Raw genomic sequence first — 14462 nt, 5'->3', positions numbered from 1 at the left:
CAAATTTTGGGGTGGATTTTTATTTTTAAATCCAGCATTGCAAAGTGTGAAATCCACATTGAACGTCAATATGTACAGATTTTGTATTCTTTTTTTTATATAGAGAGATCTACTGAATCTGTGAATCCTATTGCAAAATCCAGATGGAAAATTAGCAACATAATTAAATTTTTGTCAGGATCTGTGGCCGATCTCATCAAGGTATGTTCCCTGGGAAGTTTACGCCGTGGACTTTCTGCTGCGTATTACAATAGCATAGTTGTAGAGGAGACGTTACTAAATCTTTATGCACACGCTTTGGAGAAACTCTGCGTGCAAAGGCCAAAAATCTGATGTTTTTCTGCTGCGGAAAAGTCTGCCCTCCCTGTAAGCCAAAGGAATGTTCCTGGCATTATTTGCAATTCGTACCTGTACCATTAGTGCTGGAAGCACAATCTTACAGGTTACTGGTCAGGAGCAGGTTATCCGGCACTGCAGTCTCCAGTGAGAAACATGAGGAAGGAACGTGTCAGCAGGATTAAGGAGGTTGCCCGCTGCCGGTAAGCTGTGCCCATGATCAGTAGGCATTGTGCACCTGTCACAATGATTCGTGATGAGAGAATGTGCTCGGATAAGGTGTTATTCGCACATGAGCATGCTCGAATAGAGTCTTCGTCGTGCTTGAATACTATGTTCTAGTCCTTGCGGCTGCATATCTCATGGCTGTTCGACATCCACAACACATGCAGAGAGTCTGTTAGGCAAAAACCGGCATGTGTTGCAGCTGTCAAAAAGTCACGAGACATGCAGCCGCGGGTACTCAAAAATAATTCGAGCATGCCAAATACACTGTTGGCACCGGAGCATGCTCAGATAACACCTTATCCAAGCACAGTCACTCATCACTAAATGATACCTGCCGCTCATTGAGGCCGCACAATCCCTTCACAGAACGGAGGACATATTTTTGGTATAACATTTAAATCACAGATTACACAAAAATGGGCTCCGAAGTTGTAAGAACAAATATATATTTTATAGCATTTTCTGGTATGGGACAATTAATTATAAAATGTAAACAACTCTACATAACCACATGGTGAAGGAGCGGCCCCCAGTGTATTGTGATGTGGGACAATACCGTGAGGGCCATGCCGGAAGCAAGTGGTTATCTCATTTATTGTATTAAGTTTCATTAATAAGAAACACAAATATAAACTTTCTTAAAAGCTTAAGAGAGAGAACGCTAGATTAGATAAATAAAGGAAGCTGGTTGTCGGATCTGACCAGTACTTCGCAGCTGGTGGCTTGAAGAAGCACTTTTTTTTTTTTTTTTCTGATTTGGTCTGTTACAGTCTGTGACCGGGACTCGAGTTAGAAGGAAAGAATCCTTTCATTGGAAAAAAAAAAAAGAAGGTGTTAAGTCTGTGAGGTCCGGCCATTGCTAGTACTCCTCCTCCTCGTCACCCGTGAAATGGTTTTGTTTCTTGCGGACGTTCCAATGTAAACACTCGGCCAGGCTGTCGAACCAGTCGTTCACCGGGTCTCGGAAACAGATGGAAGGGACCGGGTAACAAGAGGTAGTGATGCTAATACTGGAACGACAAGAGACACGGGGCTGGTTAGATTAGCACTGGAGTATCTGCAAGAGACGGTGGATTAATAATCTGCCATAATACGCAGCGTAGACTAAAGGCCCCGTCACACATAGCGAGATCGCTAGCGAGATCGCTGCTGAGTCACAAGTTTTGTGACGCAACAGCGATCTCAGTAGCGATCTCGCTAAGTGTGACACGTACCAGCGATCAGGCCCCTGCTGTGAGATCGCTGGTCGTGTCGGAATGGCCTGGGCCATTTTTTGATCGTTGAGGTCCCGCTGACATCGCTGAATCGGCGTGTGTGACGCCGATTCAGCGATGTCTTCGCTGGTAACCAGGGTAAACATCGGGTAACTAAGCGCAGGGCTGCGCTTAGTAACCCGATGTTTACCCTGGTTACCATCGTTAAAGTAAAAAAAAAAAAAAACGCTACATACTTACCTACCGCTGTCTGTCCCCGGCGCTGTGCTTCTCTGGTCTGGCTGTGAGCGCCGGGCAGCCGGAAAGCAGAGCGGTGACGTCACCGCTCTGCTTTCCGGCCGCTGTGCTCACAGCCAGAGCAGAGAAGCAGAGCGCCGGGGACAGACAGCGGTAGGTAAGTATGTAGCGTTTTTTTTTTTTTTTTACTTTAACGATGGTAACCAGGGTAAACATCGGGTTACTAAGCGCGGCCCTGCGCTTAGTTACCCGATGTTTACCCTGGTTACCGGGGACCTCGGGATCGTTGGTCGCTGGAGAGCGGTCTGTGTGACAGCTCTCCAGCGACCAAACAGCGACGCTGCAGCGATCCGGATCGTTGTCAGTATCGCTGCAGCGTCGCTATGTGTGACGGGGCCTTTATGCCGGGATTACGCAGCACCAGCCACGCGGTTATCCAACTGGCCTGTCTGGGTAGGCAAACGATCATTCATTGCCCAGACAAACATTCAAGGGGTTTTATGAGCGGCTACATTTCTGCAGTCTCCCTCTGTGACTGCAGATTGGCAAATCTTAACGGCATGCATTGCACACACTGTCAGGATTACCATTAATTGCCAGATCGAGCACAGTTAGGAGAATCCTGAACATTGAGAGGAGTGGATGAGAATCTAATTGGCACGTGATCGCCCTTACAAATGAAGGTAAGGGTAGGGCTACAGGTTGACTCTGACCAAGATTCAGGTTGTGGCCAGAGATCGCTATATGCTGCTACCTCATTGCACTATATAAGTGAATGGGGTCAGACTGCAACAAGCAAATTGCAAAAAAAAAAAATCCAAGCAGATGCATTTATTTTTAGGCTATGTTCACACTTTGCGGATTCCACTGCGGATTTTTCCGCAGCAGAATTCCAAAATCCGCAGTGAAAACCCGTCATGGTTTTTACTGCGGATTTATCGTTGTTTTTACTGCAATTTCTTCTGCGGATTTTCATCTGCAGTTTCCTATTGGAGCAGGTGAAAATCCGCAGAAAAGAAGTGACATGCTGCAGAATGTAATCCGCGGATTTTTCTGCAGCATGTGCACAGCGTTTTTTGTTTCCCATAGGTTTACATTGTACAGTAAACTCATGGGAAACTGCTGCGGATCCGCAGCGGTCAAATCCGCTGCGGATCCGCAGCAAAATCCGCAAAGTGTGAACATCTATAATATAACTCTGGGAGCGTCACTCTGTCCGAAGCCTTTATAGACTGCGCAGGCGCAAGCGCCGGCGCAGTCTGGGCCTCACAGAGTGACGCTCCCGGGAGATCGCGGTCTTCACACTGAACGCACACCGCGATCTCCAACAGAGAAGCAGGGACCGCCAGGAGGGTGAGTATCGGCTATATTCACCTGTCCCCGTTCCACCGCTGAGCGCCGCCATCTTCCCGGTCTTCGGTCTGTGACCTTCAGTTCAGAGGGCGCGATGACGCGCTTAATGCGCGCCGGCGCCGCCCTCTGACTGAACAGTCACAGCCAGGAGACCGGGAAGATGGCGGCGCGCAGCGCTGGAACGGGACAGACAGGTGAGTATAGGAAGTGCTGGGGGGCCTGAGCTGGCGGCGATACCGGCACCTGACCCCCACTGCGTGCCGGTGTCCCCGCCTGCTCAGGCCCCCCAGCACTCGGCGCCGAGCGGGTCAGGGGCAGTATGGGGACGCAGGATGGAGCAGCACATAAGGATGGAGACGCAGGATGGAGCAGCACATGACAGGATGGGGACGCAGGATGGAGCAGCACATGACAGGATGGGGACGCAGGATGGAGCAGCGCATCACAGGATGGGAGCAGCGCATCACAGGATGGGGACGCAGGATGGGAGCAGCGCATCACAGGATGGGGACGCAGGATGGGAGCAGCGCATGACAGGATGGGGATGCAGGATGGAGCAGCACATGACAGGATGGGGACGCAGGATGGAGCAGCACATGACAGGATGGGGACGCAGGATGGAGCAGCACATGACAGGATGGGGACGCAGGATGGAGCAGCACATACCAGGATGGAGACCATATACCAATATAAATGCTCGCCACCCGGGCGTAGAACGGGTTCAATAGCTAGTAGCCTTATAGACTACCGCGTCACCGTACTCCTGTGATGTGATGTGACCCTTATTCACTTGTATTGTGTTGTGTACACTGTCAGGATCTGCAATGTTGGAGTGACTGCAGAAATTTAGGGCAAGCCTGGAAAACCCCTTATTAATAAGATTAGTCATTCTATCGGCACAGAACAAATCGGTAGCTCATCACCTGTTTACACAGGACAATTTGCTGCCGAGAATTAGGATTTTTTTTAGGTTATGCACAGCGCCAATAGATGGTACTCTTTATATTACTACTAGTGATGAACGAACGTGCTCGGATTACATGTTACCCGAGCATCTGGAGACTGCTCTAATACTATGTTCGAGTCCTTGCTGCTGCATGTGTCGCAGCTGTTACACAGCCGCAACATGCAGCGATTGCCTGTTTGTTAGACAGGTGCAACACATGCGGGGACTGTCTAACAAACAGGCAACACCTGCATGCGTGGCGGCTGTCTAACAGCTGCGACACATGCAGCAGCAAGGACTCGAACATAGTATTAGAGCACTCAAGATGCTTGGATAACATGTAATCCGAGCGCGTTCGCTCATCACCAATTACTGCATACTGCTGAAATAAAGGATTTTTCACCAGCCTCTTGGATGCTTTAAAAAAACAAAAAAAAAAAAACACAGTTTAGGCCTCAGTCAGGCAAATTTGCAAAGGGTAATCCCAAAAGAACGGAAGCAGAAAGCGAACAAATAACTGAAGATTGATATTATTTTCTTTATTGAGAGTATTAATATCAAATCTAAAACAAGGAGAAGTGTCAATGGGTGTCACATCACCAGGGGTACTTTATCATTATTGTCACCACGTATTTCTTTTTATTGCAGTGACTGATCGCTCTCGATATACTGAATGCAGGCTATGCGATGCGATGTTAAGTGTTAATCTGGCGGTAGCCTTTTAATCTATAGCATGTACCTCTGTGGGCTGGCGTAGTCATCATGGGCACATTTCCATCTCATACCGCCCATTCACTGCTCGGGCTTGCTACTACATTGACCTTCGTGGACGAGTGTGCTGCGCTGCTGCGGTGTGGGCTTTCGAGGGCAGGCCGGCTCTTGGTGGTGGTGGACACGCATCCACTGATACAATGTCAGTAATGGAATCGCTCCTCGGGCATAGCCTGGTCCACTGCCTGACTTTATTTAGGCACGGTACCCTTCCCAATAGACCCAAGGATAGAGGAGGGATTCATATGGGCCTATCACTATACATGAACCACCAGCCAGGTGACTCACTAAGATGCCAGGCTGTATCCCACCTTACCAAAATAAGGAACCAACTGGCCATGGGATCACCCCCTATCCAGGGAAATACACCTGTTATTGAACGTGAGGCTCCTGGAGTGTATGTAGACAATTTACCATCTATTATAATCATGTCCTCCAGGTCCAGGCAGGGAGCCCATGTAACAACTATGTTGGTAGGCCAGGATTACCATTGACCCGAAAATTAGGCCCAGACTATGCACGCCCTGGAGAGGACAATGCCCTTCCATATATGTGATCTGCCCAGCTGGGATCAAGTACTCCGGGATGACCAACTACCACAAAAGATGAACAGGTAACTACAAGGTTCTTCTGACCCTCATGTCTACATAGATGCCCTGGGGGTCCCGCAGGGAGAACCTGATGAATTCAAAACCAGAAATGAGGTAGCACCTGGATTTGAATCCATTATCCCCATGACAGATCGATAGGCTCGACGAGAATAGGGTTTTGATTTGCCTTTCTCCTCCGGGGGGGGGGGACTGTTAAGGATATGCAATTAATTGAAGATATACAAAATGAGTACAAAATGGAATCGTATGAATCGAACAAGACTGATTATGCGCCTACGTGCTAGAAATCATACCCGCCAGCGGTTCTAGAACAATTATGTGGACTTTGATATGATAGCGTGTCCACTTTTGCAAATAAAGAATGAAGTAATGCTTCGGAAAAGAACAGAATCATAAAAGCTAATGAATACGGATTAAACCCTTCCTGAGGGAGGAGAAATTAGAAGGGTTTACCAATGATCAATATGAGAAGTGACAATCTATATAAGGATGTGAAATTTCCTCAATAAAACGGATTATCTGCTCGTGACTGTGTGGTCAATCACAAGTAGTCTTTCTCCATGTACACACAAATCTCCCCGATATAATATGGCAACAGACAATTAAGATGATCACACAGTTTTAGTGTGACTAACACCGTCTAAGCGGCTTTCGGGTCTTGGCACGGCTACCGGAAGCGCCATTTGACCAGATTCTGTCTTCAATCACAAGGGGCATGGTCCACACTATTTAAGGAGCCCCTTTCTTCCCCTACAAAACCCCTCGACGAAGCCGATGTGAAACGCGCGTTGGGGTTTGTTGTACCTCATCTCCAGGTAATATATGTATTTATTATGCATTGATTTACATTCAATGTAATGCATCAGGAGTGTGATGGGCGGGCGATGCGATTGCTCTAGTGCCTTTGAACCATTTAGGATATTTCCTGTTGATATTGAGCCCTGTATATGTAGCAATCTAAACTATTATATTGACAAGAAAATTATAATCATCTTCCACATTTAGTGATTTATTTGAATGCCATCAGATCTGATGATTTGTAGATTTATTGAAGATTTCTTTATGTACTGTTTGGGGAACCCCATGTACCCCTGGTGATGTGACACACCCTGACACTTCTTGTTTTATACTTGATATTAATACTTTAAATAAAGAAAATATTTTCAATCTTCAGTTATTTATTCACTTTCTGCTTCCGTTCTCTTTTGGGATAATAGTTTGATTGAAAGTGCGATTTATTGTGAACTTATTTATTTTGGTTACGCAAATTATCTGAATTCAGCCTCATTTGTGTCATCCATGCCGCCATCACTCACCTGTCTCCATGGCAGACCTCCTGCCTCTTCCTCCCATCAAAGGACACCCAGGCTGTGTTCCGTGCATCAGGCGAGAGCATGATCTGGAAAACAACAACGGCCATTTTAATGATTTTATTGAATTTCGGATACAGATGCGTTCGGCGGCTTTCACATCGCCTTTCCCCTGTGCTGTTTTCCACATTCATCAATTCCAAAACTGGGGTTTTGTGACAGCGACCAAATACCAAGCGGATCCAATACAATGGCGTGTGGTGCATTGTCGATGCAATGATGGTCCCAATGCAGTGGGTCTGACCAATGTCCTATCCTACAACATGTAATTAATGTGACCCCCAATGCAAAAATTATATTATTATATCCTGGGGCAGTCCTCATGTGAGCCAGTTTCTTTGTAGTTCTTGATGGTTTTTGCCACTGCACTTGGGGACACTTTCAAAGTTTGCCCAATTTTTCGGACTGACTGACCTTCATTTCTTAAAGTAATGATGGCCACTCGTTTTTCTTTACTTGGCTGCTTTTTTCTTGCCATAATACAAATTCTAACAGTCTATTCAGTAGGACTATCAGCTGTGTATCCACCAGACTTCTGCAGAACACAACTGATGGACCCAACCCCATTTATAAGGCAAGAAATCCCACTTATTAAACCTGACAGGGCACACCTGTGAAGTGAAAACCATTCTCATCAAGAGAATGCCAAGAGTGTGCAAAGCAGTCATCAAAGCAAAAGGTGGCTACTTTGAAGAACCTAGAAATTTCAGTTGTTTCACACTTTTTTGAGAAGGTGCATCCAAACTTTTGGTCTGAGAGATATATATATATATATATATATATATATATATATATATATATATATATATATATATATATATATATATATATATATATATATATATATATATATATATATATATATATACATACATACATACACATACATATACATATACTTAGCAAACCTTTTCCCACATATCATGCTTCAAACAAAGATATCAAATGTAAATTTAAACAAGTGGAACACAATTGTGAAGTTGAATGAAATGTATTACTTATTTAAAATTTTTGTGGAAATTCAAAAACTGAAAAGTTGTGTTCCACTTGTAGATTCTTCACCAAATATTTACATTTGGTATCTTTATGTTTGAAGAACGATATGTGGGGAAATCAACTTGGCAATTCTTTTTTTTTTTTAATCCTCTGTTTACAAAAGATCCTTTTAAATCTATTGTGTATGGCTAGTTGTCTAGGTTACCAGCCACCTTTGTAGTCTCACAGCAGCCAATTACCTAGGCTAGCTGCCCGCTGCAGTCCCCTATACCGTAGAGGCAAAGCTGCCCTTGCTGGCAGTACTGGAGACTGCATATGTAATGCAAGCGCGCCGCTGCTGGTCCGAACAGTCACTCTTCAGGAGCGCACCGTCCTCCGGTAAGCAGGAAGCTGGGGGGCACAGGAGTGGCACGCTCCTGAACACAGAAGCTGAGAAATGCCTTTAAATGTGAACTGGATCGGAGTTTCCAATTTTTATTTTATTTTTTTTGTTATCATTAATGCTTTTTGTGCCATTGTTTTACATAGTGGACATGAAGAAAAAAAAAAAAAAAAAAGTGATAAAAATTAAGTCACTGCTGCCTATGGCAATTCTCCAAGATGAATTCTTACTGGATTACGCCTCCGCCCCAAACTGGAGTCTTTCAGCTGGAACCAGTCTGGGCATTACTGGAGCAATAGTCCGCGTGACTAATGCCAAGAAAAATATATTGCAACCATCAGCAGATCAGATACTGTGCCCATAGCGGGGGAACCTACCTTTAACTCCACCCCGGCAGGGACCACTATTGGTCGGAAGGATAGAGAATGGGGACAGATGGGGGTGATCATAATGGCTGGTACGTTCGGATGAATCATGGAGGCTCCGGCTGCCGCTGCGTACGCCGTACTGCCGGTCGGGGTGGACACGATGACTCCTGAAAATAGAGGAGTTGAATACTGTAAATGATCTGCGCACCACAAAGATTTACAAACATCAAAGGCTGAACCTGACATCAGACTGAACGGCGGCCATTACTGTACACATGGAGCTAGTGGGGTGACCGTGTCTGACATGTACGAGCCGCACCACCTACACCTGTACTCCGCACTATTGCAGCTTTACATCTGGAGACCTCGGAGTGTAAAGCACGCAACACATGTCCGGACCGGTACGGTGAATAGTGCAAGGCCTTGGCTAGGAGCGCATACAAGCACCTTCACTGCGAGGTCGGGGGGCGGCCGGCACAAGGATAAAACCTTCCTTGGCCTAGGTTCACATTAGCGTATCTACCTGCAATGTATCATATGCACGCGCAAACTTACGCCTCCGCATCATCTTACGCATGATGTAAAAAAACAACAACAAAAACTGCTGCGCGTGAATGCGTTTGCATTGTTTATGTGCATGGTGGAGGTGAAAACCATTTCTTGGACATGCGCAGTCAAAAGTACGCCATGTCCATGCATATCAATGTGTTCCCATAGACAGCAATGCATTTTTTTGATGCACTCATCCGCATTATTGCGCAATATTTGATGCCTCAAAAAAGGCAACATGAAGCGTTCACCGGACAGCGATGCACGCCGCGAAACGACGCATGGATACGCATCCGCATGTCCCTGAGTACACCATGTTAAAGATATGTACGCATGACGATCATACGCAGCGCACAGAAACGGCCTTAGAAGTGCACATTTCCAATTCTTACCGTCTCCTTGAACTGTGGTGATGAGATGCCCATCTAGGAAGACGTCTACGTTGGACAGATAAGATGAGGGGCCTCTGTCCACCACCACTTCATTCAGGACCTACGGTTCATTAAGGAAGACAAGTTTAACATTAACGAAAGAACAAAAAAGAAGCAGCATTACGCCGCTGTCAGGTTACATAAAAAAACGTATCTGTTGGGAGGTTTTTTGATAAGGAGAACTTGCTGGGATGTTTTTTACAACTTAACACAAAATCAGTGCACCTGATACTTGGTTTGTCTGCCGTGGTCCTTCTCCTGCGGGCCGACGATGAGCCCGTTCTCCTCCACACCGTTCTGAATCACGGTCTTCTTCTCTTTGTGTTCTTTATGCACCTTCACTTTTAGTCTGCTGCGCAGGACAAGTGCCGCATTACCTACGAGGACAAGTCCACATGTTAGATTCCCATGTAACAGTATAAAAGCTGATGGAATTGTACCCATCAGTAAATATGATCCTACACGGGTGTGATAAAACACATCGGGCGAGGATCCCCTGCTACAGGGCCGTCACTTGGCGCAGGACATGTAAACTGTCAGGAGGTTTCATTAATTTGCAGTCTGCTAACCGGCACTTAACGGGATCTGCTCAGGTTACTGAGGCTTCTCGTAATCCTCTGGTGCTTGTGCAAGAGCGTCGCTACAAACGCGGAGCGCGACGTGACCCCAGCCGCTGTTCTTACCTTCAATGACCTGATTGACTTGGGTCTGGAAGTTGTCAAAACTAAAGGGGGTGAGGAACCCCAGTGATCCCAAGTGGAAAGCCATGACAGGCGGGACACTGTCCTATAAAAAAGGTAAAAAAACAAACAAACTGTAAACTCAGAAATGTGTAGAGAACATGCAATCATTTACTGGATGCAGAGCTGCAGTACCAGACTCAGCCCATATGCATGAGTGGCGCTGTTTTCAGACATGCACATTCTGACAACTATGAATGTTGACTCTTGTGCAATAGATGTTCTGCCGTCTTGACCAGAAAGGTCTTTATCAGATTGCAGTAACAGCTTATAGGCCCCCAAAGATGGCCGTTATCATCCACGGAGGGGCCACGTTCTATGGGGCGCACATACTACTCACTGAGCAAAGAAGGAGATGGGTAATTATCCATTCCCCGGTAACAGTCCTCTGCTCTAATGATCCTGCAGTGATGATATCACATCCATCATTTACATGACCGCTGCAGCCAAATCACTGGCCTCAGACAATGCCTGTACGACAGTAGCCTTAAAGGGATGGTGTCATCAGAAAATCACCTACTGTTAAAGCTAAATGATCACGCTGGCCACTAGGCCTAATATTACACTCAGAACAATGATTTTACTGAAGAATTTAATGAGCATGATCTCATCGAGGAAGAGGTCATTGTACAGGAAGGGGGAGGAGGTGAGCTGTGACAACACAGGATCCACCATTCACAATAGGTGATGTCACAGCTCACCTCCTCCTCCTCCTATACAATGACTGATAGCACCTCTATATACAGTAGATGACACAGGATCCACCATTCACAATAGGCGATGTCACAGCTCACCTTCTCCTGTACAATGATTGATAACACCTCTATACACAGTAGATAACACAGGATCCAACAATCACAATAGGCGATGTCACAGCTCACCTTCTCCTGTACAATGACTGATAACACCTCTATATACAGTAGATAACACAGGATCCAACAATCACAATTAGTAATATCTACTGTATATAGAGAGGTTATCAGTCATCGTAGAGGAGGAGGTGGTTAGCTGTGACATCTATTGTGATTGGTGGATTCTGTGTCATCTCCTGTATATAAAAGGTGTTATAAGTAAGTTATTGTACAGGTGGAGGAGGAGGTAAGCTGTGACATCACCTATTGTGAATGGTGGATCCTGTGTTATCTACTGTATATAGAGGTGTTATCAGTCATTGTACAGGAGGAGGAGGTGAGCTGTGACATCCCCTGTTGTGAATGGTGGATCCTGTGTTATCTACTGTATATAGAGGTTATCAGTCATTGTACAGGAGGAGGAGGTAAGCTGTGACATCACCTATTGTGAATGGTGGATCCTGTGTTATCTATTGTATATAGAGGTGTTATCAGTCATTGTACAGGAGGAGGAGGTGAGCTGTGATATCACCTATTGTGAATGGTGAATCCTGTGTTATCTACTATATATAGAGGTTTTATCAGTCATTGTACAGGAGGAGGTGAGCTGTGATATCAGCTATTGTGAATGGTGGATCCTGTGTTATCTACTGTATATAGAGGTTATCAGTCATTATACAGGAGGAGGAGGTGAACTGTGACATCCCCTGTTGTGAATGGTGGATCCTGTGTTATCTACTATATATAGAGGTGTTATCAGTCATTGTAGAGGAGGAGGTGGTCGAGGTAAGCTGTGACATCACTTATTGTGTATGGTGGATCTTGTGTTATCTACTGTATATAGAGGTTATCAGTCATTGTACAGGAGGAGGAGGTGAGCTGTGACATCACTTATTGTGTATGGTGGATCTTGTGTTATCTACTGTATATAGAGGTTATCAGTCATTGTACAGGAGGAGGAGGTGAGCTGTGACATCACTTATTGTGAATGGTGGATCCTGTGTTATCTACTGTATATAGAGGTATTATCAGTCATTGTACAGGAGGAGGAGGTGAGCTGTGACATCACCTATTGTGAATGGTGGATCCTGTGTTATCTACTGTATATAGAGGTGTTATCAGCCATTGTAATCTTGTCTGTGATGATGAGACAGATAAAAAGTTTTCTGTGCAGAACAGGAAGTATGAGTCACATTTAAAAAAAAAAATTAAATTAAAAACCAGAAACCAACCTGGAAAAGCGAGGATGCATAGAGCAAGGTCCCATCTCCTCCAAGGCAAATAATGAAGTCAATCTGTTTAGAGATGTCATCAAAATCTGGCGAGTGATTAAACATTGAGGTTAGCATTCGGGGAAGGTCCTGCCATTCTTTACTAGATCTGGGAATGCAGAAATGAAGAACTGGGTGTGGAGAGAGGAAAGAAAGCAGTGTCCTGACTCCGGAGAGCGGAGGCTGCGGAGGACGGGGCGGCTCCAACTATCCCAATCACAGAAGGTAACAAGAACCAGTTTAACAAGACGTCTCCGCTCTCCTTGTTGGGTTCATGGCACTCTTTGCAAAAGAAATTAAAAGAAGGACCAGACCCAAAATTTCCAGAATACAGAGAGTCGCTTCTCAATGTCTAGATGCATCCTCAGTAATAAGATTGAAGGGATGATGTGACCCTCCCTATTATGCTTAATGGGGTGTCCAGGATTAGGAAACCGGGGCTGCATTCTTGTGGAGGACTTGTAATACCAGACCAAACCCTACGGTCGGGGGGGGGGGGGGGGGGGGGGGGCACTTTTTCTCAGCCATTTTTTTCTAATCCTGGGCAACCCCTTTAAAAGAAGATGAAAGCACAGAAAAAAAAGTCTGTGTCTCAGCAGCTCAACACTGTGTGGCTGTAAGACAACTGGCTGCAGCAGAAGCCTCCCCCCTTACGCCCTGCCAGCAGAAAGAAAAAAGATGGTCTAAGTTTCCACACCGAAGAATAAGGGGCAGGGTTCAGTCACTAATCTAAAATATCAGCTGGAGATTTGTTCTCTACAAGAATGAGCCTTCCTTTTAGAGCTCTGTGTGCCATAGGAGACAACGCATGTTAACGCCAGCCCACAAAATCAGGCCTTTTTATAGCTTTTCTGTTCCTTTAATACATTTACACAGTAGGAAGTGCTGTACAGTGAGGCTGCACATTTACAATTCAGTCTCAAAATGTGATTAAGCATCATAACTACAAAAAACAAACAATGATGAGTGTCTGGTAATTACAGCTACACGGTTACATAACCGGATCATCACAAAGAGTAAGATTTTGGCAAAATGTAGTTAACTTTTTAATCATATTCATAGAGCAAGTAAACAAACGTTAAGGGGAGTACCTTCTCTAAAAGTGCAAAACTTCTTTTTGACTGGTCCAAAATTCTCGTCGTTCACAATGGCCGGGTCCTCTAGGACCTTCTTCTCCACATAAACAATCATGTTCTTCTGCTAAATGAAGATGCCAGAGTTAGAACCGGACACTAGTAGATCCATCGTGTGCAGAATATGACCGTCCCGAGCGTCCCAACACATGCAGACAGGGATGCAGGAACTTAATTCAGTCCATAAATACGAGAAAGGTCGGCTAAAACCAGCTCTGCCCCCGACTCCCCAGTACACAAGAGTCTGGCTTGGCCGAACGTTCCTGTGTTTTCATTGGGGAGGGAGGAGAAATCTGTTATCCGACTCCTCCGGCAGCGGCTTACTCTCCCCAAAGAACAAAAAGGATCTGATGGTTAGATGCCACCTGCCCGATCCTTCTCTCTCCCAACAGAAGATGTTGGGGGGCTCCAAAACACATCAGATGGTCTTCAGTTTCTACCAAAATCTTCCCCAAAAAGTGATTTTGTCAAACTTCTGTTTCTCAAACACCCCTGCGAGACTCCGTCATCTGCTGCGTACATGGATGCTTCCATTTCTTTTAGCACCTGCCTAGGAGACATCATCATCAGATCCCTCTTACCTCCGTAAGGAACACACAAAGTTCCTTGAAGGGCTGCAGCAGACTGGCGTCTCGGACCTTCTTGATCACCAGCACACTTTTGGGTGGCTTGTTC

The 14462-nt window shown here is 45.5% G+C and overlaps 1 protein-coding gene across 6 annotated transcripts in view; it reads right to left on the bottom strand.

Annotated features, from left to right (window-relative positions):
* NADK (NAD kinase) overlaps positions 1-14462 on the bottom strand; it is an 86208-nt gene continuing 71746 nt past the window's right edge. For 4 of the 6 annotated variants that reach the window (XM_069740936.1, XM_069740938.1, XM_069740937.1 and 1 more), the window contains 9 exons: positions 14369-14462; positions 13746-13854; positions 12616-12701; positions 10476-10578; positions 10018-10169; positions 9754-9853; positions 8822-8979; positions 7013-7095; positions 1-1574 (listed from right to left, as the gene is read on the bottom strand). The exon at positions 14369-14462 is cut by the window's right edge and continues 36 nt beyond it. In XM_069740936.1, coding sequence (XP_069597037.1) covers positions 1424-1574; positions 7013-7095; positions 8822-8979; positions 9754-9853; positions 10018-10169; positions 10476-10578; positions 12616-12701; positions 13746-13854; positions 14369-14462 — 1036 coding nt within the window. In that variant the 3' untranslated portion in view covers positions 1-1423. The remainder of the gene's footprint in view (positions 1575-7012; positions 7096-8821; positions 8980-9753; positions 9854-10017; positions 10170-10475; positions 10579-12615; positions 12702-13745; positions 13855-14368) is intronic. The other 2 variants (XM_069740939.1, XM_069740941.1) reach the window with 1 other exon arrangement.

Source organism: Ranitomeya imitator, chromosome 10 (genome assembly GCF_032444005.1).
Source record: "Ranitomeya imitator isolate aRanImi1 chromosome 10, aRanImi1.pri, whole genome shotgun sequence".
In the NCBI taxonomy this organism is placed as follows: Eukaryota; Metazoa; Chordata; class Amphibia; order Anura; family Dendrobatidae; genus Ranitomeya; species Ranitomeya imitator.
Note: the sequence above shows the minus strand (reverse complement) of the source record. Positions and strands in the feature narration are given on the sequence as shown.